The sequence below is a fragment of the Accipiter gentilis genome, chromosome 11 (assembly GCF_929443795.1).
Source record: "Accipiter gentilis chromosome 11, bAccGen1.1, whole genome shotgun sequence".
NCBI lineage: Eukaryota > Metazoa > Chordata > Aves > Accipitriformes > Accipitridae > Astur > Astur gentilis.
The window spans coordinates 27742518-27769519 of NC_064890.1; the positions used below are offsets into that span (position 1 = coordinate 27742518).

The following is a 27002-nucleotide window of genomic DNA, read 5'->3' on the forward strand; positions in this document are numbered from 1 at the left end:
TTAGGATGGCTGGTCACCAGTTCACGCAGCAGTGGATTCTGGTAATGTAGACAGTCTCAAGCTCCTTATGTACTATGGAGAGCCAAACAATAGGAACTCTATGACTGATGAAGAGCCTAATTCAGACTACTTTGATTTGGAGAAGAGAGAAGACAACTACAGCAGTAGAGTAAAGCCTGTTATTTCTGCAGATCTCATCAACCATGCTGACAAAGAGGGTTGGACTGCTGCCCACATAGCAGCATCAAAAGGCTTTAAGGTCAGTCAATGTGAACAAGTTACAGTAACCTGATAGAATTTAGGCAAGATAAATCCTTCTTTTTTTATCTTTGAAGAACTGAAACTTAGTTGTCAAATCTAAGTTTGCTATCTAGTTTATTGACACAATTAAAGAGAGACAGAGAGATACTTCTAGTGACAATTTACCCCAGAAGCTAGGTGTCAAATGGGGTGAACTGTCATATTTAAATGCCTATTTCTTTTTGAATAGCAATAAAAAGAGAAAACATGATTACCTGAGATTCTGATTTTCAAAGTTAAGGTAAGGTGAATCCCACCCTAAATGCCAATTCATGGGTGTCATGTATTTATAGGTATTGGATGGGCATAGCTTCCAGTTACAGTTAGGAATGATTTAACTATGAACAATTTTTCCTGTGGGAGGAAAGGGAGGAAAACAAATTTGAGAATCAGATTTGTGCAGTAATACATTGTTTAATTTGTTATTTGGGGCAGACTTTTTAGCAGGCAATGAATAAGTTTTCAGCAGGCTGGGATAACTGATGACATGGAGAAGACCTGACAGGTCTTACTGATGATAAACATGAAGACTTCTGGAAATTGAGTATCACTTGAAGGATTTGACATCAGAAGCTTTACACTTCTAAAAGTGTACACTAAACAGTGATTGTTTAAAGGTTTTTCTTTTTTTTTTTCTTTTTTTTAATGACAGCTGTCAGTCAGATCTTATGGTGAAACTTTTCCCCAGGGAGAAAATAGAGGATACTAAACACAGAAGAGAGTGAATTTTAGGAAAATATAGCCCAAGACTTTGAAAACCAGCTTGTGATTACATGCCTAATTCAATATCTATTATTATGTTCACTTTTTTTCCTGATAAATTTACTATGATATGATAAATTCAAAATCAGCACAGATTTAAGATTCAGTTTATTAAATTATGGTTTTTTTAGGCACCAGACACTGCTTACTCAGCATTTTGCATGACAGGGTCAGTGTTCCATTACCAGTGTCTGTTAGGCAGGTACACACTCATTTCAGTTTCCACTCATCTGAATTTAGATGGAGCTTAAGGTATTTGTTATAGTCTGTAAATACCTAAATAGCGTGCAATATATTGCTTCTTTCTGCAATAATATAATCCTGAGGAACTTGGAAACTACATTTTATTTACTGTCTAAAAGATGCTTTGGCTAGGTGTTCTCTCTGAAGGCTCTGACGCTGGAAGTCTTCACATATACCTTTCATGAATAACTCATGGTTTTGAGTTTCTGAGCACATTGCAAGTCAACTGTTTAATAAGATCTCCATTGAGGTTTGAGAGTATTCTCTTAGCTGATGAAGGCAATATATAGCTGGCAGTCAGATTCCTGGTTTTGATGTTGCAGAGACTTTATATAATTGTATTTGATTAAATGCATTTATTGCCTTGAGAGATGTTTCAGATACTAAGAAGCTAAAGAAAGCTTAATAGCCATCTTCAAGTACTGTTAACACTTCGACTTCATTCTCTAATCCTTTACCTGCACTGCATGTCATTCACAACACTACATGGTAGTTAGTTGCCTTTAACCTATCTTGGCACTTGTACCCTTTTCTTTCGAGATTGGTCGGTGCCATTCTTTACAGATGAATTAAGCTAGGGCATCTTAGCTGCCATTTCATAGGCAACAGAGCCAACAAAGCTTCTCATTTTACTAAGGAAATAAGCCTCGTTTCTTTGTTCTCTCCCACTTCTTTCTTCCCTCCTTACTTCCCACTTTCAGCCTCATGGTTCAGTCCTCTGCTTTCTGCTGTCTTTGGCATTCATTGCACCCATTTGAGAGACAGAGTTAACTTACTAACCTGGCAATAAAATATGCCTTTTTTTTTTTTTTTTTTTTCTGGTTAATTTTCTTCTGGCAAAGTTAGTGAGCTAATTGATTTTTTTAAAAGTTCTTGCAAGTGCTGGAACCACAATCTGATAAAACTTATCTCACAGGGAAATATAGCTTGAATGACTGTTATGTTTATGAAAGATGTCAGAGTATCAGATACGCTGACAAAAGTCTTTCTGTTAGAACAGCTACAAAATAGGTAACAGTAGACAAACCTGCAACAAGCCACTGTTCTTAATCAAAATACTTAATAGCTGCTTCTCTGTGTTTTCAAGGTTTCTCTGGTTTGAATTGTTTGGTTTCTCTGCTATGATTAACCCCAGAGGTTATCAATACAGTATTAACTAGTATCATTTCTGATACTTTTTATAGTATGGGTATCTGTCCTTGAAAGGCATGTCTAAGGATGACAAAGTTTCATGAAGGCCACCTGTACAGTTGCTGAATGGATGATAATTAGAAATTGGGATTTAATCAGTCTTCTGATCACTGATCAATCAACATTTGAATGTAGTTTTGTGAGGGCTTCCCCCCCCCCCCCCCCCCCCTTAGTTTGGGAGGATCTATATAATTGGGGTTTTTTTCATGTTACAGTATGACTGTAGCAACCCAAATTTACCTGCTAGTAGCTTGTTTCTAATGAATTGTAATGAATTTTTTCTTTTGTTAAGCATATGACTTTTTTTAAGTCTTTGAATTTTAAGAGGGCATCATGTTGTTGTCATCCACAAAATGTTTGTGCTCTGACTTTAAAAGAAATGCATTTTTATTTCACAGCACTGTTACTGTGCTTGCAGAAATTCAGGTTTAACTGCCAGAGAAGAGGCTTGCAAGGTGATTTTAAAATGATAGTTTTTCTTTTTCTGTGTCCCACTCAGATGTCAGGCATGATGGAAACTCCTACTTGGTGAACTGCAAAGTGAAAACTGGTTTTATGGATTACCATCTGAACAGATTCATTAATTAGTCTGTATTAAGCTTTAGAATTGCTTTTTTAGTGTTGCTTGAACGTTGAGGCCAAGATGTTCAAAACAGAATGCATAGCTGGGCTTATATTTCCTTATGTGAATACCTAAACTAGTGGTCAGATGTTAAGAATTTCTCAATTCAACTGATCAGCACTTGATGCTTGCAGACTGTAGAAGCTTGGCTGCGTATGTTCTGCTTTTTCAAAATCTTGATTTGAGAATTTCAAGTCTGCTATAAAATATTTTTACTCCTGGTTTTCAACTCTGTGAGGAACATCATTTGGACGCTGGTATATAGAAGCTCCGTAGCTGACTATCTGTGGAAATGCATGTGTAAGAATTTCAGTTAGGAGTCTAACTGCATATTGGTAGAACTCTTTAATGCAGCAAATGGACAAGTAAATAATACAGTTATTACCTTTGCAGAACTGTCTAGAAATCCTTTGTAGCCATGGTGGACTAGAGGCTGAGAGAAAAGATAAGTGTAATCGAACATTGCATGATGTTGCTACTGATGATTGCAAACATCTTCTAGAAAACTTAAGTAAGTAAATGCTATCAGCACTATATAAAAATGTTTTTAGTAAAGAGCTTCTGGGAGAAAAATGAGAAATATTAAAAGGGTAGTTGTCACTCTTCTGGCACCACAAAATTAAGTTTTCTTAAACTAGCAAGTTTCTATTCTCCAAATTTTGCAAAAGCATATGATAAAATTTTGTTGGAGGTTATTAAATGACTTATGTCCTTGTTTTTAAAGCATTTGAAAAGATGGTATGTATTGTACATGTGCAAACATCCATAGTCTCTTAAAATTTCTGATTTTAATATTAGTAATTACTTTTTTCAAAGCTATTATCCTCATCTTCTATTTTCTTCAAATTCTTGCTGAAGAAGTGGTGGACAGCTTTTGTATTTTCTCAGGCTAAGACAATCATCTAGTCGTATCTGAATCTCTTTTTAGAGCATAGTTTTATTTGTCATTTGTTTATTGTTGAGGGGATTGTTTGTTTTATTCTTCAAAAAGATTCTTAGAGACAACATCAAACAGCTTCTTTTTTCCAACATCGATAACTTCTGTCAGAAGATTATTCTTCTGTTGGAACCTGTCTTCTTCCTCCTCTGTAAGTTGTATCAAAATTCAGTAGAGCAGGCCAACCTGTGTATTTCTTGAGTTAGAACTTAGTCCATCCACTCACAAGTTCTGTGTTTTCTATTTTCTGTATAGTCAGAAGTACTGTCATTGTAGATTTGTATGCTTTGTATTTATTCACTTTTTTTTGTGTTGTGGGATGTAGGGCTGTGGGTAGTGAAGTTCACTGATTATCAACAAACTGGGGAAGCTTTCTGTGTGTTGCTTCTGATTTTCCTCTTCAGCTATTATATCTAGGTTCTTAGCATTTTACTGTAGGTGCAGAGGGGAACATGGCTCACTTTCTATTAGAAACTCCTCTGTGGTCTACTTCTTTATGAGACCGAAGCCAATCTCTGATGGCTGAATCTGTAGCCTGTTAAACTGATGCTTGTATTTTCATCAGTCCTAGTATCCCATTTCTCTGGACAGGCTTGTCATGGATCCAACTGCTTTTATCAGGTCAGAACCTGATGGAGTCCAAACTCCATTTCTCTTCTCTTTCATTTGTTAAGCCTGTTGTTAACATCAGTGCAATCATAATTAGCTTTTTTGCCCCTGTGATTTCTGACCCGTGGAAGCTTGGAAACACCATTCTCATCTGGGTATCCGCTTCAACAAGCCGAGACTCCATTTTGGGTAAGCTGTGTATGTATCATCCTCTGCCTTCCTCACATTCCAGTAAGGTTTCCGCTGTAAGGAATTACATGCATGTAAGACAGGAGGATGTGCTCCAACAGATCTGAAAGGCTGGGGGCCAGGATTGACAGCTATGCCATAGAGGTCACATGCACTGAAATTTAGGCATACACTGTACCTCTGTCCTAGGGGCCTGTTTCCATGTAGAGAACCCTCTGTATTTCTTAGAGTCATTGCTCATTTCCCTGAGGTTCAGCCATCAGAAGGGCAAGCCTTTGATACATTTCTCACAATCCCACATCTGAAGGATGCCTGTAAGTAATCTTTCCCTATGGTAGGCTAGTGGGTTTAAATCAGAGCTTTTCTGACATCAGAAAAGCTTCATTGGTTTGTATCAGCTGAAGATTTGGCTCCTGAACTCAAGAGCAAGACTAAGATCATGTTGCCAGATTTCATAATAAGCTGATATCTTTTTTTGTGGTGCACTTATTTTTAATTTCAGGGATAATTTCTGAAAGGTATTGTTTTGGCATTTAAGTTAGTTTTATTTTCAGTTTTAGTCATCTAAATGATCCATACAGACTGCTGTTCTGTTGAGTTGTATTCCATTTTTCAAAGAACAAGATTTAAAATAACTTCATTAAATTAATTTTGTTTCTCGAATGTGCATGTAAATTTCCTACTTTCTTTTTTAAATATTTTGTCATTTTATCCCATAGCAAATCAAATATACACTTCCAAGTGAATTTTCTGTCTTAGCTCTTAGTCTTTTATTTAAAGACATTTGGCTCAGCTAACTGTGTTTTCCACTTGTACACTAGTGCCAGAAAATTCCTTTCTGCATTGATAATAAACTGAAATGTTAAGACACTACCTACCATCTGTCTTAATTTATAAGAAATTAATCTGTAAAGAGGAAATAAAAGATTAAGTAATTTTTGTTCTGCTTTCTGTTATTTAAGCATAATAATAGTGATTTTTTGTAATGTAAAAAAAGATACGATACCTTGATAATTGTTCTTCATCACTGCTCTGATTTTGTGGTGGTGATCTGTGCTGCTCTTTAATAATTGCTTTCCTGTAGCAGGAGTTATTTGTAGCTTTTCTTTGCAATATTAAATGTTATTGGACTTTAAATAATAAAATCTTTTAAATTGAGTTTTACAGGTTTTCTCATTCTTGGTTTTCTGTTTTTCAACAGATGCTCTTAATGTACCTGTAAGGATTTCAGTCAGTGGCATTGAACCAGCTCATTGTGGTACAGAGGAATTTGATACAGAAAACACAATATGTGCTTTAAATATCCGCAAACAAACATCATGGGATGATTTTTCAAAAGCAGTGAGTCAAGCAGTGACAAACCATTTCCAAGCAATCGCTTCTGATGGATGGAGGAGCCTAGAAGACCTGTCGTTTAATAGCGCTGCAGAATCCAACATTGGCCTCAGCGCAAGCAGTATATTATCTGTCAAACTAGGTATCAATATCGGTGTAATAAGAAAAGCAAAATTTGGGGGTTTTCTTGAATTTGTGAAATCTTGTAGGTAAGATAAAAATATCTAGATTTCTGGATCTTCTAAAGCTTAAACTAAGAAAGCCCAATCTAGCTATGGAACTTGAACAGTGCTGGCATGAAAGCATTCTTTACTTATAGCTATGTGTATGGTACAATGCATTAAGCACTTTAGTATCATCTTGGGGACCATGAGGCCCTATGTTAATTAGTCCTTTACTCAATTTAGTACTTCAGAGGAAACATCTGTATTACAGGTGAAACAAAACAATTCAAAGCAAAGCCCACAATATGTCTTGACAGTACATCCAGAATGTACAGTAAATCCAGACTGTAAATCATCAGCATAAGTAGAACAGAACTACTCCTGCTTTATGTAACTTCAGTTACCAAGGTAAATCAGAAAAATCTTTAAAATGATGAGAAATTGGCCAAAATGTGGTGGTAGTAGTAACAGTTGCATAGGATTCTGAAAATTCGTGTCCTTCATCTTAGATCCCCTTCCCCCCTCCAACTGCCCACCACCCCCCAAAAAACCTTTTCACATTAGACTGGGCAAGTCATCTTATTTTACTTTATTTTACATGTAAAGATGTAAAGATGACAGGCTAGCTACCAAACTTGTGTCTCAGTTGGCAGAAAACATTACTATCCTCGATATATCAAATAATAGTATGATTTGGTACATGGGACTGGTTTGTTTGTCAAATTTGTCAGTGTGTGCACACAATCTTTGTAAGCAAGTGAATATGCTTGAGAATAGGACACTTTATATAGATACAGGGAATATATCTCTTTTATTTTTTCTTTTTAACAGGAAACATTTCATGGTCAACAGGTCAGATTTTTTCCCAGCCACCATGGGACTTTTTGAAGAACAACAGAGCTGAGCATATCACAGTGTTTTTGTTTGGTAATTTTCAATTAATAATTTTCAGATTTGAATGTTAAGACACTGCATACGAAATACATAATTTGAGAATTATTTGCTACTGGTTTTGTTCTTCAGTGTTATTTGATCCTCAGAAATATCATATCCAATTAATTGTTTAACTAGATTTGAAAGGGTCTAGAACATTTAGAAAATATGCTGGCACATAAAAGCCCTGCTACTTTTTTCAGTTATATAATAGTATCAGTTTTACTTATGTCATGGATACACATGAATCTATATTGGTAGATAAATGCCTTTCATTTCTTCACTATTTTAATTTGCATAGCCTATAATTTTAGGAGATTGCTGTAGAATACTGCATGAAAAGCATATGTATCCATCATACATGCTTGTAAATATGAGAGATTTAGAAAAGTTACTTGTGTATCTCTTCCTAAAGGACCGCAAGAAGGCTGCCTAAATAGCGTGACTTATGCATCTATGATCCATCTTCAGACACTTCAGAATTACCTCCGCCTGGTAAGTACTAAGCTAGCTTCTCTCTGCATGCTATTTATACATGAAAATACTTCTGTAATAGTGTTTACTAAGAAAAATTGATCTTCTACTCTGTGAAAGAATGTCAAGACTTCTAAAAAATGAAATGGGATGAAAGCTTTTATTTAAAATAAAGTTCCCCCTAAATCTTACCCCAATAACTTTAGTCATGTGAGGGCATTAATTGTCTTCTTTAAACAGCTGATTAACTGAATGGCTTAAGAAAATATATTAAAAGCTCTGTGATATCTTATTTCTTTCCAAAGTTATTTTATTCCACTTTTTGAGGGGAAAGTAAATTAGAATAACATTCTTGTAAGCAATTATTTCAGGCTTGAATTTTATTATTAGCACATCACCTGTAACACAATTTATTTAATATCTCAAAATGTAAAGATAATTGGATAATATGAGTTAACTTTCATAGATCATTTGTTTTAACATTGCTAATCAAATCAGAATTAGTTTAAAATCTGCACAATTTCTGCTATGTCCTTGGATAGTATTTTATGTTGTTAGAAGAACAGTTACGTGCCATAGGTTTCTGCTGTGTTCAACAATATTGCACAATGATATGAGTGTATGCCCTTACTGACTTTTTAGATAAAGTAGTTTTACAGTTAAGATAGATGAAACAATTTTTATTCTACTGATTTGATAACATGATCCCATTTCAACTGGAAATAAAGTCCTTAGACTAAGCCCTTAAGTTAGCAGTGACTTAAACTACTCTTTGATGATCTGATGGAGCATCATTCTGGTTTATCTATTTTAATTCAAAATCAAGAACATATTTGTGACTCCTAAATTCATCTACTTCCTATGTGAATTTTTCAAGTTTAATGATTACTATAATGACAAAATACCTTTTCATGTAGTTTTACAAATTAAGATATAAATTTATCAATACACTTCCAAGATATCGTATGCAAATATTGCCTATTTTGAAACTAATGTATTAAGGATTATCAACTCCAGTAGTGCAAAACAAAGAATTTTGTCTGTTTGGTGCCGATTATCTCATCTAGGTGACAAAAAAAATCCAAGTCTGAACTTTCAAGAATAATTTATTGTCTATCTGTAGGTTGAACAATACCGTAATGTCATTTTCCATGGTCCAGAAGGAAGTTTGCAAGACTATATAGCATATCAGATAGCAGCCTGCATGAAGGTATTAACATAAACATATAAAGTAAATTAGTTTATAGTTTAGAGTTTGCAATATTTCATCAAATCTGTAAATTTTCAACACAGCAAAAGCAAGTGGCTGCAGGATCCACATGTGAAATTGTTAAAGTTGAAGTGGATGCTGGTTTCTCCAAGGAGCAGCTTGCAGAACTGTTCATCAGTAGTGGTAAGGTTATTTGAGCAGAACTAATTCTGGTAACTTGTAGGAAAATTTTTAATGGTACAAAGCAAAGAAATACATTAAAACATTTTGCATAGTGGTTGGCATGTTTTAACAGAACCCATAGTTTTCCAGGTGCTTGTGGAATAATGTTAAGAGTCAAAAGTTTGTGACTTTTAAGTAAAATTAACAGTTCTTAATATTTTTTTTTCTGTTTCATTCCTTTTTCCCTTTGTTTGTGGGCCTTTAAAAGTTGATTGCTGTGATACAGATCTACTGAATCAGAAATTAAGTTCTATTGTTGCCTTATTGTAGCTGTTCTAATAATTACTACCTTTCTGGCAATAAAAGGAGCAGTGAAAGAATTCTTAAAAAGTCAGACCACTTGCTTTTGATATATTCCTGTTTACTAGATATTTATGTGTGGCTCTGAGCCAAAATTTGTCACCCAGGCAGGCAAATGTTAGTGTGTGTGTGTATTCTGAACCATTACTACAGGACAAAGTTGAATTTCTGTTAAAATGAACAGTTTTCTCTTAATGGATGTGAATAGCTAGGTGTAGGTTAAAGTCCTGTTACTTGGGCACTCCATAATGAGGTATTCTTGGAGTGGTCAGTAGGCTGTACCTGTGTAAATTCACAATGAAAAATCGGTAAGAGTGAAAAAAGGACAAAGTAGCCAAAGATGAATAACAGTGCAAATGAAGTATGGAAGCAGAAGAATGGGGGCACATGGGACAGAGAATGTAAAAAAAAGAAATAGAATAGTGCTAAAAGTGAAGGAAAAAGCAGTGTTTTCTGTGTAAGGCTTTTTCAAGGCAGGTTGTGCTGCATTTTGCCCATACTCATGCATTCAAATTCTGATTTCTTTTATTTCACCATAGTATTAACCATACACGGCCTGAAGGGTGATATGGTGCTTCCTTTTCTTTAGTACTGTTCAAATAAATTTTGGCTTAAATACAGTTTTACTGTTTGCAAGCAGTTCTCAGATATGTAGTTGCTTTGACCTCTTTGCAGCTTTTCTGTATTTTTTTTTCCATTTTTGTTTTATGAGTGTACACGTTTTGGTTTTTTCATTGACAAAAACTAGCAATATATTTTGAATCTAACCGTGGTGGCAAGACCTCATTTTCATCCAAAAATGTTGGGCTTTTCTCTTTTATTATTATGGTCCCTCCTACAGCTCTAGAATCTTACTTTACCTCTCACTCAATATGGTCATTCACATTAAAAATAAATGTTGTAAATGTCATTACTGCTTGGAATAACCTTGTGTTTCAGGAGCTGTGATTTTGACATTTCATTTTCTGTATTGAAAGAGGCTGGGCTTCTGGCATTTGAAGTTTTAACAGTTTCAGTTGTGCCAATGCAGTGCCTCTGGATGCATTCTCATGTGCTACCATGATGAAACTTTGAGACAGCCAGAGATTTGAGAGGAGGATCAGCCACTATGTTTTTCCTTCTCAGTATGGGCAGATCAGAAACACCAAGAGGAATCTGAATCTCACAAGCAAATGTTTTATTCAAACAAACTAGAATTACTAACTCTTTAATCAGAAAAACTACAATTCAGTGAGTGAGACTGAATGCTGTCTTCTACCTCTCTGCGTGTGAGGTGTGGGGCCTATTCTTCAAGCTTTCATTGGCTTTCTTGGTTGCAACAAACTCTGCGCAGTCCCCTCTGACAACATTTGTGCTCACAAACAAAAGCAGAGCCATATCATGGGTTTGTACAACGGTGTGCAGTGCTACATTCTGTTTGTTAGCGTACTTCCTGGTGTAACTTCAGTCTGTGCCATTTTTTCTTCCAGGAAATCCTGGTCACAGTTTGGAGGATAGTTTGTGCCAGTGGTTATTCCCACATGTCATTTTCATGTGTGTGCTATCACATTCCTGGGAGAGAAGAAGAGACCATTTAGTCAGAAGTTAGCTAGGCTTTGGTGTTTGGCCTGCAGGCGAGAAAATCATTCATAGTCTGGTTTGTTTATTAGCCACTGTCTTGTAGGAAAGCTTCTTCTTTTGGATTCTTTACTCTGCGTCAGCCACACACTCTTCTTCATAGTCTGTGTTTGCATTTCATCATCGTGCTGCTGGTTGAGCCTCTCGTTTTTCTGCCTGCTCATTGCCCCATTGTTCTGCCGCATCTCCTCTCCTAGGAGAGCACTCTCCTCTTCTCTCTAAATGGTTCCATCAGACACAGAGGAGGTACCTGTCCTCCCTGCTGGCCAGCTATATCCTCTTAGCAAAACAGGGCAGTAATATTCAGGAAACTGCGAATAAACAGCATCAGCTAGTCAGTTGCTGTAAGTTTTGCCCTATTACTCATAATTTTCCTTAATGACCATCTTTAGTACCGCCTTGAGAAAGTTTTGAAACAATGCAAGGCACAATATACTCAAGACAAGTGTTTTGCTTAATATTTGTATTACAGAAGCATTCCCCTGGGCTTTAGTGTTACAGGAACACTTGCAAAAGCTGTATCTTTTTTTAGGCAGTAAATAAAATCAGGTAAAATAAAGGAAAAGATCTGAAATGTGAAATGTGAAAAAAAGGTTCAGGTGCTACTGTTTGTGCCTCAACCTAGCTCTGGTTATTTGGGTGATTTTTAAAGATATTGGAGGAAGTTTTGAAGAGAGGATAGTAGCAAATAAATAGGCAATCTCATAAAATGATTAAGTTTCTTATAAACATGGAATATTCTGAATCCTTTTATCGCTACATGGTATAAAGAGTACATGTTAAAAGTTTAAGATATATTACAGCAAATGGAATAAATGTTTTCAGAGGTCCTTGCTATCTTTTCTGTTGTATTTATTTTCAGTGTGCTGAAATCCTTCCTATCTATGAAGATCCCATAATAGCCATTTCAGGAATTTATTTTAATAATAGCTTTCAAATTTTTTTATTACTGTACATTATGATATTCTTTCCATTGTTTGATTTTATGCTTCCAGTTTTGAACATATTATACAGTCTGTCCACTTCTGTGAACAAGTTAAAAGGCAAATAATAATAATAATAATAACTCCTTTGTTGCATTAGTAGTAGTAAAAGCTGTATACATAAATAAAAGACAGTTTTCGTAAGTAGGCATTGTTGGATTTTTATATTTCAGCTTGTCTGGTCCCAGTTAAACAGCCTCCTGTAAGCAAGACAACCATTGTGATTTTAGAAAATCTGGAGAGAGCTTCTTTATCTGAGTTACTAGGCGATTTTCTGGCACCTCTTGAGAATCGGAGTTCGGAAAATCCTTGCACTATTCAAAGAGGTATTTAAAGAATTTGGGATGCAGAAATGTTTTTACTACAGTATGGTTGTATTATAATATATGACAAACAGGGAAGAGGAGAAAAATGTAATTTGTTCAGTTTTTATATTTTATTGCAGTTGTTCTTAACCAAATATAGCATGTTTTAAGGCTAATTTATGGTGGGATTTTTTTCTTTCTAATTATGTCACAGCTTCTTGCTTTTATATGAAATCATGTCACAGCTTTAAGTATTTCAGTAAAGTGTTTTATGGTTTATTTTCAGCAAATGGAGTTTCTGGTACCTTTTACTTTCATGAGAACTGCTTTTTACTGGGGACAATCGCAAAGTGTCATCTTCATGGCTCTGACCTGCTGGTTCAGCAGCATTTCCGTTGGGTTCAACTTAGGTGGGATGGGGAACCAATGCGTGGCTTGCTTCAAAGGTTTTTAAGAAGAAAAGTTATAAACAAGGTAAGAACTTGAATTGGCTTTAGCAATTTTGTTCATCACCAGGTCTGTGAAATATGTATGACGGAAATGTCAAAAGCTGAGCAGATAACTAAGTTGTTTCAGGAAAAAAGCATTCATTTCTGGGAATATACAGGCTGTGTATCTGTAAATGGTGTGCTTGGCCTCATGTAGGAAGGTGTGTTGCCATGGCTGATTAGCACAAACACACAGGCTGGCTGCAAATAATGATACTGTGGATACTTGCTTGCCCACTGTATGAAAACATCCTTCAGTGATTTTTTTCATCTTCTGAGTGAGCATGATAGTAAGAATCTGTTCAGCAAACGTAAAATCCCTTTCTCATGGAATTTATTCTATATATTTAAAATAAGATAATTATATGTCCTGCATGTATTGTTTAAGTTTTAAGCAGCAAAAAGAGTTTTCATGCTTTTCAAATCAAAGAGGAAAGAGGGGTTAAAATATATCAGTAGGGGAGTTGTTTTGAGCCAATAGGCCTGCTGAAGCTGGAACAAAAGTCAGAAAGAGAATAAAGATGGGAAGTCTGTTTTAACGTGAATAAATAAATGGAGGATTGGAAATCAAAAAGAAAGATGTGGGCAAAAGCAGAACTGTGGAATTTTGAAAGTTATTTGGAAGAAAACAGTTCCAGTGTGATAGCAGCTATTGCAGACAGTCAGGCAGTGTTAGACGTTGGGAGGGGGAGTTTAATCGAAACAGCTGCAAAGGAAAATAATCTTGGCAGCAGAGTTTTGAACAGGCTTAGAAAGAGAGATTGTTCTAGGAATTAAAAAAACTGTCAGTAGTAAAGAGCCCTGGTCTGGGACAACAGACCTACTGTCGGTTCTGAGTGTTCAGCTGTGTGTATCTTGGTTATCCTTGGGGATGTCATCTCCTGTACCACAGTTCTCATCTATAAAAGCTTACTGATTCAAAGAGATCCTAAAGAGGAAATGTGTGGTAACTGAACACTTCAGTTATGATAATGAGGAAATTTAGAAACATTCCTAGGTAGACTTTAATAGCAAGAACAGGAATATAAAAAGAATCATGTGAAATCCATCAATGAAACAATAGATTACTTTTCTTAGACTACTTTTTTTGGAGCATAGTTACTTCTACGTACTTTCTTCTCTTCTGTGTGAAACAATGTTTCCTTTTTTCCCCATGTGCCTTAAAGCTTTGAGTCCCTACCGAGGTAGTAGGTAAGCTGGAACCATTATGAGTGGTTGTCCGGTTGAGGGTATGAATGGTTTCCAGGATCCTTGCAAAGGATGGCTAGGCTGGGGGAGGCGGGGGGCGGGTAGCAATTGTCTGCAGGCAGGCAGGTGGGTTGGTTGAAGCTGGTATCCTGCAGGTACATTATAGTGCTGGAATGAAGTACAGGCCAGAGGACAGTGCAATAAAAGTATGTAGCAGAATTCTCCTCCATCCTCTTGAGAAGAAAGAATGGATTCTCAACCCTACACTGGAGAATATCTAGTGATCTAAGCCCCTTTATAAAAGGACAGAAACACTTCGATTGTAGCTCATTCAAGATCAAACAGAAGGACTGTCTTCAATTGAGCACAAGACCAAGAAATACAGCAATGCACTGAAGCAGTGGTTTTCTGACTTGTTCACAGGCAAAGGCTGGATCAAACTTATTCTGCCAAACTGCTTTGGCTATCAGAACTTGCAACATCGTGTAACAGATGTCATTTTCAGGCTATTTTGTTTAGGCTTAAAAGCAATCCTTAGTGTCATAGGTTAGAGTTTAACAATAGGTTCCTACCTCTGACTGAAGTTGAACAGAATTTGAGTAGTAATCTCATTAAGTTTATTTTCTCTAAAGCATATATGCAGATGGTGTCTATTTAGACAAAAAAAGCCATGTGTCTTCCTGTATCTTCCCTAATTAAATAGTGAATAAAAATGCCCAGTGTGCTAGTAGATTTTTTTTTCTTATATGTACATGTGCCATATGCAAACTCAAATGCCAGTTGGTGTGGGGATTAAAATACTGGATTCCAAAGTTAAAAATAGAAGAAAGATTAATCTGTTATAAAAAACTAAGGGAAAGTAAAAGCACATTTATTGTTTGAACAATAGACTATTTCAAAGATCCTCGCTCTGTATTCTGATACTTTGTTTGTGTCTTAATATTCATGTTTTCAGATGAACAGCTCTTTTCCCCTTATTTTCGACTATTAGGATATATGGAAACAGTTTAAATTTTTTTCTACATTAACTTTATATTGTTCACCTGTACACTCTGTCAAGAAGCTCTGGCTTCAGTGCTGGCCAATACTATCCCTAGTGCATCTTTTAATTCTTCCTTTAATTCAAACTGTTCCAGAGGATAATCCTAGGATTAGGATGATGAAGACTGTAATTTGGAGTCAGATGAAACAGAAGATTTTTCTGGCACCAAATAATTTGCCTTTAACGAGGCATACTAAAAAATGTAATTCTTAGATGAAGGCATCTTTCCTTCATTGCTACTAAATCTAAAATCAATATGGAAATCCACTGAGAACATGCCTGGATCAGACATTCCTGTTCATTGTGATTTTATGTTCTTTTATGTGCCTTATTTATATCATATACATTGCATAGGAGATGGTAGGGATCTCTTGTAATCCTAATCTTAAACACCATAGAAAAAGCACTGCTGCCAAATTTGTGTCTCAGTTTCCTACAAGAAAGTAGAGGCATGTCAATTTACTGATAAGGAAATCTCTTTTAAAGTATAGTTGGGGAAATAAGTTTTAATACAACAAGACTTTAATATACCCCATAAAAAGGTTTGACCAGTTTTTGACTGTTCCTGATTTTTGTAATAGCAATATACCAAGAAAAAAAACCCCAAACCCCAAGCCTTCTTGGGGTTCCAAGGAAAGTGTTTGCAGCAGAGGTCTTATGTCCTGTCAAACATCTTTTCTCCCTGCAGTTCAGAGGCAAAGTACCTCCTCCGTGTGATCCTGTGTGCAAGATCATAGACTGGATTCTTGCTGTTTGGCACCAGCTGAACTCCTGTTTATCACGTCTAGGAGCGCCTGAAGCACTTATGGGGCCAAAACATTTCTTCTCTTGTCCTGTGGTGCCAGGGCATAGCCAAGCAACAGTGAAGTAAGATTTCTGTTTCCTCTTTGATACTGTTTGGTGCCAGCTACTTACTACAAATGTAGTAATTATGTTTCTCCCAAGCTCCATCTGACTCAGCAACCTTGAAAGTATTTTACCAGAAGTTATTGAAAGTTTTAAACTTTTGTTTGATATTTAATTACTAGAAGGGCAATTCTGAAGGACACAAGTGGGAACTGGGCGTCTTACAGTGGTTGAAAGTCAGTCTTGTCGTGATCTTTCGGTTATTTTTGGACACAGAGGTCGCAAAATATTACTTGTACTGGAATGGCTAATATTGCTCAACCATTTAAAGGTTTTATTCTTCTTTTCAAGGCAGCACTGCAAAGAAAGCTGTTCATTAGTGAACAGACCAAAATAAGATTCAAGAATTCTGAGCCTGAAATGTTGGGAAAGTTTCTTTTTGAAGTTGTGTATGAGGGAAATTTGGAGAATGATTTCTTACTCTTTTTAATATCTGGTATCACTTTTAAACATAAATAGAATTTCACAGATGTATTAGCTTAGTAAATAAAGCAGATATATGCATTTAGCTATACATATGGTTAAATATCCAGTAACATGAAAGAAGAATGATGAAAATTTTCTTTTCTTGCCTGCAATTGCATGAACATCTGCTCACATTCCAACTTCTCTACAAATGCTAGCAAATGATACAAGAAATAGTTATAGAATTTCAAAATATATTTATTTCATGCGAAGATGTTACTTGGCTATATTAGAAGGGTAATGAGCCCCTAATTAAGATTCAGATTTTTTCAGGATTCAAATAATGATGTTGGTTTCTGGAGATGCAACATCATTTTTCTTACCCTGCTTCATAGCATTCTCCCGAATTGCCACTTCTGTTCCGCCTCTGACTTTTTACTCTTGTACTAGTTTCTGCTGACCCTTCTTCCAGGGTCCTTGCTTAGCTTGTGCACTGGCTTTCTCATCTTTTATTCTGTCTGCAGATTTTGATACATTTTTCTTGTTCATTCTCCTTTTTTTTCTAAAAGGACAGATAATCTAATATCCAGAGTAATTATCAAAGTCTAAATGTGGATGTAGCATTGACTTGAAACTTTATGGGTGCTGTGAAACAAAAAAAGAATAAAGTATACCATCCTTCTATCTCCTGTCTCCCTCTTGAATCATGTCCTCTGAAATGTCTTAATCATTCATTTATTGCAATGGCATTAGTAGAGGACAGACAAACTGTTCTTTACATACCTTAATTATGCGTTTCTGAGTTTGGATTTCTCCTAAGTTAAACTGGATTCACAATGCTTTATTTTGAGCACAACACCAAAATGTCTTTTATAGTAGCAATATGCCATCTGACTCTTCATTTTAATGTAGTTTTTGTCCACTAATAAACAATTAAAAAGCACAGCTCCAGCGAGTCCTTACTGGACACGTTCGTTTTAGCAGGATGATGGCTAACAGTGTGGTCACATAACTAGCAATAGCTTTAATTAGCACCTCACTGGTTGCTGTTATTTCAATCCAATTAACCACTCCCGTCCTCTTGCCCCTTCTCTCCACTGTGCTATTCTGCTGCTTTTTGCTTATATTAAAGCTTCACTGAGTCAGCTCAATTCATTAAGACATTAGACAGCTATCTACAGACTGAGTTAATTCTGGGCTACGCGTTAGCATGAGGCAAGTGGTAGAAGTAGGCAGCTGGGAAGGGAGAGAGAAGGCATGACAAGAAATTGTTTCCTGCTGTGTGCTGTTTCATGTAGCTTCATATGTTTTGGAGATTAGAGTGAATAGATAAGGACAATTTTAGCTACGTTTTTTTCTTGTTTTTCATCTGGGGAATTAAAGACGATGTTCCAACAGGAAAGAGTTTCACTTTACAGGTCTTTTTCAGGTATAGGGGGGTGCTATACTCTTCCTAAGTATCACCTCTATCAAAGAACTGGGGACTTGATCAAGATGAGCGCAAACATAAGACTGAATTTAAACACCAGGTTGGAATTTTATTTAGAGAGGATGGCATTGTACACGCCATCAATTGTTAAGTGCTTGATTAGAATAATTAGATTAATTTTATCTTTGCAGCCTTCATTTCTGACCATTTCTACTAACAATATTGAAAAATGTCAAAAGCTTACATAGGCAGAAATGGAGAGATAGAGTTCATTATTGCTAAAATGAAAGCAACTGTTTATTTTGGTATCTTAACTCAGCTAGCAGAAGCAGACTTTATCTATATGGAATGGTATCTACAACATTATGCTAAGGAAGATTCGAGGAACATCTCTAACATGCGTTGTACATCTTATTTTAACAACTGTACTAATTATTTTTGTAAGTAATGTAACTTCTATCAAGCTTATACCAGCACTTTGTAGCATGGGTATATATCACAAAAACTCAATCTTATGTTTCATAACTAACCAAAATTATATCTGTCAAATAATTCATTCATTCTAACTTTAAAAAACAAACAAAAAAACCCCAAAGAAACAAAACCCACCCCCCACTGCCTCAAAAAAAAAAAAAAAAAAAAGCCAAAAAAGTCATCATAATCTTTTGGGTAATAAGATGGCTTCTGTGTATCAATGTATCCAACAAAAAGGTTCAATTAAGTCAAACAGACATTTAAGCCTTCACTTTCTCTGAATGGATTTCTGCAAAGCTGGAACACAGCATTATAGCCTATCATTTCTTATAGACCTTTAATATAAACCCTCTGACTCTCAATCTTACCTTCTTCCTCCCGTAAGAGGGTATAAGGAGAAAAAAAAAAAGAGTTGGATTTGATCTAAAAAAGATTGTCTCAGTGTCTGTTATAGATGTAAGCTGAGCCTTAAGCCTGAAACTCCTAGCCTTTATCCCTTGAGAACTATAAGCTGTAAGAAATAGCATTTATTTATTTCCTAGTACAATTTTTCACTTATGTGCTAGAACAGTATAGTATTTCTCTCTTAGAAAAGCAAAAGTCCCAGAAGAACCATGTCCCTTTGAATGACATTTTTGTAATCAGACCCAGTCTCTAAACCAGACAATCTGGAAAATCCATGGCATCCTGGAAACACAGTTCACCATAGAGCAAATAAACAAAAAGGGAGTGATAGCAAGGCAGCTGTATGAATAGAAAGGAAGGTCTTGTAAACTGGACAAGTTTGGAAATGGAAGAATACTGGAAAGGGTGCAATCATAACTGAATACCTCTTTTTTCCCACGCTGGCAACAAATAGGCTATGAATGAACACCTGCAAGCACAGAAACTTCTCCATGCACTTGCAAAGGTGAAAGAGGCATTTTTTGTATATACAGGAACACGCATCTTTCTAGGACATTCTTCCTTATTTTAAAGCTAAAAGAATGTTTTGTAGTCCTTATCTGAAGCAGGAAAAGCATTAGATGATAAATAGTTTGCCAAAGCAACCTGAAGAAACTTAGGTCAAATAATTAATATAAAACAAACAAATAAACCCTACCTTAAATAAAATCAGTTCCTTTCTGAAATGAGGTACAATAGGAAGTCCAAAATATATGTGCTTCCTGAAAATGCAAAATTTGATATGTTACCCAAAGTATAAAATCTTGGGGTTTGACAATTGTCTCTGAAATTAAGGGATTGTTTGTGTGCCTACAGGTGGATGTCCAAGTTATGGAATGCCGTGATAGCTCCCAGAGTTCAAGAGGCAATACTCTCCAGAGCCTCTGTGAAAAGACCATCTGTACCAGGACAAGCAATAGCCAAAAAAAATCCTAGCCAAGGTCAACAGGCTGTTGTTAAAGCTGCTCTCAGTATCTTGCTAAATAAAGCTGTTTTGCATGGCTGTCCTCTACCCAGAACAGGTAACAGTGAACAATCTGAAAGGCAAGTAGTTGTACGTTGCCAAAGTGGGGCTTTTAACTGTTTGATTCCTTTTTTTAAAAACTTCGACAAAACATAACTGTAGTTATGGTGGGAGGTGTGTGGTTAAAAGCATTTACAGTCACTAAACTAAGTAGTTGTATAAAGTAGTCAAAGAACCACCGTTTGCAACAGTCAATTCTTCTTAACATTGTTCTACTTTTGTTTCAGAGCTAGATAATTATATAGCAGATTTTAAGGGAGGAAATTTTCCTTTATCCGTGGTTTCAAGCTACAAAAATTGTAGTAAGAAAAGAGGTGAGAATGCTTCTTGGAGAAAAGTGAGCACAAGTCCTCGCAAAAAGTCAGGCCATTTATCCTCCCAGTCATGGAATAAGCAGGAGACAAATACTGAAGGTAAAGCTTTCTATTTTCAGTTCTGAAAGAAGGTGTGAGTTGTTTAATAATGAGGTAGGCTTTGGCCTAGATTGTGGAAGACTGAGCAGTGGTTGCACCTCATATTGCATGGAATGATGCTCTATCATTCTCTTTCTCAATACCAGCTGACAGAATGCTTCATTACTTGATTGGTGCTCCTTAGTTCTGCACCTAATTTACAGTATACCTACTCTGGGGTTTTGTTTTTTTACACATACTTTATAGCTTCACTACAATAATTTCTAGTGTCTGAATCACATCATGCATCCCTTGCTCAATCTTATTAGATAAATCAAGTAGAATAATCTAGAAGCCCTGTAGTGGAAGGAAGAGATCTTAGGTTTTAAATTGAAGATTTTTGTTTGATTTTTCACTTTAATTGCAAAAAATAAATGTAAAAAATTCTGTGTAGTCACAGATACTGTAAAATTTTCAAGAAGTTTCCACATAATTTTCAGTATGCTGTTTGATGAAGAAGGCTTTATATGACTGGGTCTATGTGTGTGTACAAATGTGAAAGTAGCTGACACTTTTGAAATGTCTTTTCACCTCAAGATCCTAAGCCACCTAACAAGCAGTTTACCACACAAGGATAACATCTGGATATGTGCAGAAGCAACATATCATTCTTCTAACAGTACACATCTGTCTAGAAGGAAAACTTAGGAATACCGTAACTGAATACAATATCAAACAGGAAAACTTGTAGAGGACAAAATCAAATTACTTATTTTGCTTTCAGAAAATGAAGGTAATTGTTTCAGAGAAAAGAGTTAGGAAGGGATTTAGAGAGAAGGAGGCTTACACACAGACATACTTTAGAAACAGTAAGATTCTATCCTCAATTACCTCATATATAAAAGACTGAAATACTTGATGCCTGGTACTTTGTCATGTTAAATTGAGGTATTCATTTCTTCAGCTCTTGTTCAGAAAGAAGTCTGTTTCTTCTGAACTGCAACTCTAATGTCCTAATTTTACTTGCTAGTTCTGTATTTGAATTTTGAACTTATCTAATCCTGCTAAGAGGATTTAAGAAATCAAATGAACATAACCTGAAGTGGGATAGTTGATACTGTATCTTGTACCCGAGAATGTTCTCGGAGTCCAGTTAACATCTGTGAATGTAAGTAAAAAAAGGAATAGTGAATTTAGAGTAGCCTTCCGTTTCTGACTATCAGAATCATACATTGTTCCTGATTCCAAGTAAGGGTAAGTTGTTTGATTTTACTTAAATGAAGCAAACTTAAATGTTTTCCTGTTGACAAGTGATTTCTCTTTGAAAGATCCAGTAAATGTGGTTCAAGTGCCTTGCACAGAAACCTCATATTCTGTCTTCCACAAAAGCTTGGGCAACTCATGCCCCGTTTGCCGTTTTAGCAGTTCCTAATGCTACTCTGAACAGTTTCGAGGGATGTATTCTGACTTTTGACAGACTCTGTTGATACAATTAGCTAGTAAATGGGAACACGTTTTCCCTGTTTATCACAGATTTTAAAATAGAAATCAACACATATGGTAACACACTAATAAGTCAATCTCTCTTTTGTGCAGGTATAAAATCTAAGGCTATGCTGCAACCAAACTGTAAGAAAAGAGCTTCTCTCACCACAAAGTAAGCTTTAATTTCTGGTATTTGTAACACTTAGCAAACAATAAAGATGATAAAATTGTGTTGTAAACCAGCACATTATAATGAAGAGATGAAGAGTTTGTATTTGGTAATGTTTTGGTTCTACATCTGAAGAAAAGGAATCCTTTTTAATTTTCATTTCCAAGAGAAAATAAAATTTAGGTACTTCGATATAATTTTAGAATACATTTCTGTAATTCAAGCCTTGTCATGTCATTCAAGCCTCACTACATGTCTTTTTACGTAACAGAATAGTCTATGACTTAAGAATATTATGTAACACTTACTCTGCCATGAAAAGCCAACTGTATGCTTTTCTCACCTGGCATTATATTTTAAAAACTCCTCTGGCTTTTTTAGCTTACTGAATGGCAATTCAGAATGGTATAGTACATGCACTTTGGTCTAAATGATAGAAAGTTTCTCTAAGAAAGTGTACAAATTATTCAGAGGGAACTGCATTTGAGACTTTACTTCGGTCTGAAACCTTGGTTCTACCATATTCACAGGCACAGAGCGCATAGAATATTTATGCTTCCAGTATGCCAGGGTTTTTTTAAGTGTTTGGAATTAAGTCCAAAAAGGAGAGTACTACGAAATTGATTGCTCCATCTTAAAAAGAGGAGAATCTTTGAAGATAGTAGGCAGATGAATCCTTTGTTAGAATTTCAGAATGGGGAGAATAATTTGAATAGAAAGAAGATCTATTATTACATAATAAGTATTGACAACTATTGCTGCCACTTAATTAGATGTTATTTTCTTTCTGTTTGTGGTAGTAAAGGTAATTTGGAAAGAAAGTGCTATTTTTCATGTGTGTATAATATTTATTTTGAAATTCTGTACCACAGCTTAATTTTAATTTTTCTCTCTGTTTTGGGGGGTTTTGTTTTGTTTTGTTTTGGGGTTTTTTAACCAGATCTTCAGAGAAGGATCAATTGAGACTGTTAAATCTGGAGCAAAGGCTGTCCCTTGGTTCTGATGATGAAGTAGATCTTGTGCAGGAACTTCAAAGTATGTGTTCCAGCAAATCTGAGCCTGATATAAGCAAGGTAACACAAGGTTTTTAAATAATTTATGTCATTACCATATGCAGTTTTTTGCCATGTGTTTAAAATAAATTTTTAATTTACAAGCACTGCTTGAACTGAAGAAAATTATTAAATTATTTGGGAATAAGCCAAAGTCAACTAATAAATTATACATTTGAGGGTAAGTATTCTGGTTCAATATACATTATTTTAAGTTACACCTTCACTATTTTTTCTTGCAGACATTTTTGCAGTGTAGGCTGAAGTCTCTAAGTTCATAAATGCTAGCGACAATAGCCTTCTCTGCATTATTGTTCTCCATGTTATCTTTCATGCTATCATTGCTTCCACTGGGAAACTGTTTTGTAGTCTTAAAGACATAGAAAGTTTTTCCTAATATGCATTGCACTTGTAATCCCATTAGCCGTCACAGAACGGGCTCAAAGCTTCTCTGCTCTGTAGGCAAAGTGCAGTTTTGCTGCCCAAGCAAGAAAGAATGGATTGGCCTAATTCTTTAACAGTGGCAGAAGAGGGTGAAGGATGCTTGCAAGGCTCATACGTTTGGGGCTAAGTTCTATACTGGAATGGGTTGTGGGTGGTTATGGGAGGCCTGTTGGAGCAGAGAGTGGAGCCGTAGATCTCTCTCATTTTTTCCATCTACACCAAAAGCATCCAGCTCTCCCTGTAGCTGTAGCTATTCATTCTTTTTCCTTCTTTCCTCCTAGCACAGCTGAAGTCGATGGCGGTGACAGCAGGCTGTGTTCACACCGGAGCAGCTGTTCCGTATCTTTTGAAATGCAGAGAGAGTCAGTCTTAGGCGATTGTCCAGTTAGGCTGTGCATTACATCCTCTAGGATCTCTCTGAACAGCAGCTCCATTAGGTTTGCTTCATTAAGTATTCTGTTTACTCTTAGAAGTCATCCAAGTATTTATTGAAAAAAGAAATAGAGTTTGGGCAGATTTTTCAACCTATTTAATGAAATCCTTTATTATGGTGTTTTGGGTTGGTTTTTTTTCAAGTATTTACAGTACTCGCATGAGTCACATGCACCAAGCCGGCAAGCTAATCACTAGTCAGTTAGCAGGGATTTACCATATCTATCCTTGAAAGAATGAGATGTGCTTAAAGAAATGGTAACCAACTTAAAATTGTGTTTAATAACATGTAAAATGTAATTGCTTGTTGTTGACAATTCAAGGAAATATGGGTTAGATAAGGAAGGAGATAGATGTCACTGTCTTTTGTTCAGTTTCCTCACGATGGGTGGAACCATCCATGGCTGCAGTTTCTGTTGTTATTTCCCTAGCTGCCTAGTAGAGCCTTACAGAAGTAAGGGTGCTGTTGCATGTTTTCTTTGTGTGATGTAATTTCAGGCTGCCATCAAAATAATTACTTCTACTCTCTAATTTGCCCTTTCACTCAAATATGTTCCTGCTGCCTGTTATGTTGGGATTGATTACTTTTGCAGTTGCAGAGTTGAATTGGATCAGCTTGCCCCAGGATAAAATACCTAGTTTTCCGTAAGCACAGAAGGCTGATCAGACTCTATCTGCTATTGCATGGTCACAAGGTTTGGTGGAAAATAGTAGGGAAGAAACATGGCAGGAGGAAGAGAAAAGGATCATTCCTTTCTGTGATGTTCCTGGAGCTGGATAAAATTTAATGGGAAGCTGCCCTTAATAAAGTATTGCTCTGGAAATGTATGTTTAATCTTCCTCTGATAATAGTCAATGTGCAATCCCTCCCTTTATCTCTCATCTTCCACAAACACACTCAAGAGTAAAGGAAAGATATTTTAATCATTCTTTGGATATTTATGCATTGCATTGCACAGAAACTACATGAAAATAAAATCAAGACTCCAAAATTTGGCAAATTGAAACATAATCTCCGCTGCGAATAGCTAAAAAATCACCATTTTCTTATCTTTTTTAGATCGCACATTCTAAGGATGAGCTATTGATGTTCAATAACTCTCAGAACAATCCTGTATTTTCAGCAAGTGGTACTAACCCAAGTAAAACAACAGCACAAAAGGTAGGTGAAACGAGTTTTGTAGTAGGATATGGAAGGTGTCTCGAGTTTCTCCAAAATCTGAATTCCTGATTGGATCCAAAGAATTAGCGTCCCAGTGCCCTGTTTATTACAAGAATAAACTGTCATGATTCTTAGGAAACTTGCCAGACATATCATGCCAAGTTTCTTCCATGTGTCTTAATGGAAACTAAAGATTTATTAAACAATGGATGTATTTGCTTCAGTTTTCATGTTTACATAAAGCCATCTCCCTAGGCCAAGTACTGTTGACATTATTTTGACATTATAAGTTATTTGTATCGGATTTTGAGGGAAATAAAAGCCCTGGGTTCATTGTTTCCCCCCAGTTAAAGTTATTCAGTAAGTTTGCAAAAGTGCAAAAATTTTAAATTCTTGACGTAAAATTGCTGGCTCGTGGTTTATTTTTCTATCATTTTTTTCGTAGTGATTACCCAAATATGTATGATTTCAAACCACCGTTTTCCTACATGTTGTTATCTAAGTAGAATTGAGCTGCTGTGGTGTCAAAGCTCTCAATGGTAGAATTTTTGAGAAGATGCGATATTGCCAGAGTTTGTGAAGAACAGCACTTTTTTTTTTTAAAATGGGATTCAGTTGCTTTTTTTCTACCTAGCTATTTGTTGTAATATACAGTTGTCTTGCCATATTATGTATGAGAAATCAAAAGAAACCCTATGTTATAAGTTTGGTGATTCTAGGAAAAGATAGTCTAAATGTAAACAAGCTTTACTAACTTCAGAGCAGTTTCAGAGTGGGAAGATAAGCTGAACACTGCTGGAAGATACAATAGATCCACTATCATCTTCTTTTCAGAAATGGAAATTATTGTTTGTGGCATCCTTACTAAATATGAAAATGAAAGTATACCCTGCTTAGTTTTCATTCTTTGGATAATGAAGTAAAAATTACACTTTCTCTGCTGTTACACTTTTTTCCCTATTCTTTCTTGCTCCTTGTATTTTTGAACATCAAGACAGCTTCCGAGCACACAGCTCAATTAACCTTAGCCAGGGCAGAATCTGTTGTCTGTGTTCCCTTGCTAGGTCCTCTATGTTGCCTCGATAGGGGTCCTCTAGAGTCCAATCCAGACGCTTTTATCTGACTGCGATAAATTGTTTTCTAGAGACACTCTGACTATTTTCTGCAGGTACAATGAAGTAGCCCTGAAAATAGCTTACCTTGCAGACCTAAGCATTAAAAAAGTTAAAGTTGGATGAGATGACTTCTTACCATCGTATTTTTTCATATCCAACTATTCAAAATATTAGAATATTTTCTGTAATTTTACTTAAAACCCAGAGAATAGTCTCTGCTAATGGAATACTGCTTTTGAATATATCTCTAAACACATTAATTTCAGACATTCCAAATCAGAGCTTCACGTAGTAGTGATGCATGGACAATTTGCTAAGTCAGCTGACCTACCCGTTCCTACTGTAAATTTTTCCTAGTGAATTTTTTTCCTTTTAAAATTCCTTCTAACAACATAAGGCATAACGATATTGACTTTGGGGGTAGACAAGCTTAGCTACCTTTGAGGTTTTTGACGAACTTAGTCAAAAGATTTCATACAGAATAAAAAAATTGATTTCCCATATCTTTGTGGGGAAATGCTAGCCAAAATAAAGGAAACACAACCCAACCTTTTGCTAGAGGGGAAAGAGAGCTAATAAAATGGCAAGCTTTGTTTCTAGATTTAGTCATTACTACAACAAATTTATCAAAAATCTAGGAGAGCAGAGTCTCAGTTTGGAAGCAGAAGTCAAACTTTTAGAGGCAGTTGTAACAATGGTTAACCTGTGCAGCTGCAAGAACTGGTGTCTGAAAAAGAGTCTGAAATTAGAAAAGCATCCTTTTCTGAAAGTGAATAGAATTCTGTAGGTAACAAAAGCAATACTGCATGAGCAGAGGCAATCTTACCAACAGTCATGAGACAAATTACTTCAAAGGGCAACATACCCATAATTAAATTTTTTTTAATTGGCTGGAAGAAAAAATGCTTTCATGTATGTGAAGGAAAAAGCAAGCTGGTAAGAGATGCAAAACCTT

General features: G+C 35.9%; 1 protein-coding gene across 6 annotated transcripts in view; it reads left to right on the top strand.

The window, feature by feature from the left end:
• The window catches only part of CTTNBP2 (cortactin binding protein 2), a 111934-nt gene that overhangs the window by 83035 nt on the left and 1897 nt on the right, over window positions 1–27002 (top strand). For all 6 annotated transcript variants that reach the window (XM_049814402.1, XM_049814404.1, XM_049814407.1 and 3 more), the window contains 15 exons: window positions 5–259; window positions 3512–3629; window positions 6055–6330; window positions 7184–7279; window positions 7701–7780; window positions 8883–8969; window positions 9053–9152; window positions 12265–12417; window positions 12683–12870; window positions 15803–15981; window positions 19589–19794; window positions 20024–20209; window positions 21785–21845; window positions 22783–22915; window positions 24831–24932. In XM_049814402.1, coding sequence (XP_049670359.1) covers window positions 5–259; window positions 3512–3629; window positions 6055–6330; window positions 7184–7279; window positions 7701–7780; window positions 8883–8969; window positions 9053–9152; window positions 12265–12417; window positions 12683–12870; window positions 15803–15981; window positions 19589–19794; window positions 20024–20209; window positions 21785–21845; window positions 22783–22915; window positions 24831–24932 — 2220 coding nt within the window. The remainder of the gene's footprint in view (window positions 1–4; window positions 260–3511; window positions 3630–6054; window positions 6331–7183; window positions 7280–7700; window positions 7781–8882; window positions 8970–9052; window positions 9153–12264; window positions 12418–12682; window positions 12871–15802; window positions 15982–19588; window positions 19795–20023; window positions 20210–21784; window positions 21846–22782; window positions 22916–24830; window positions 24933–27002) is intronic.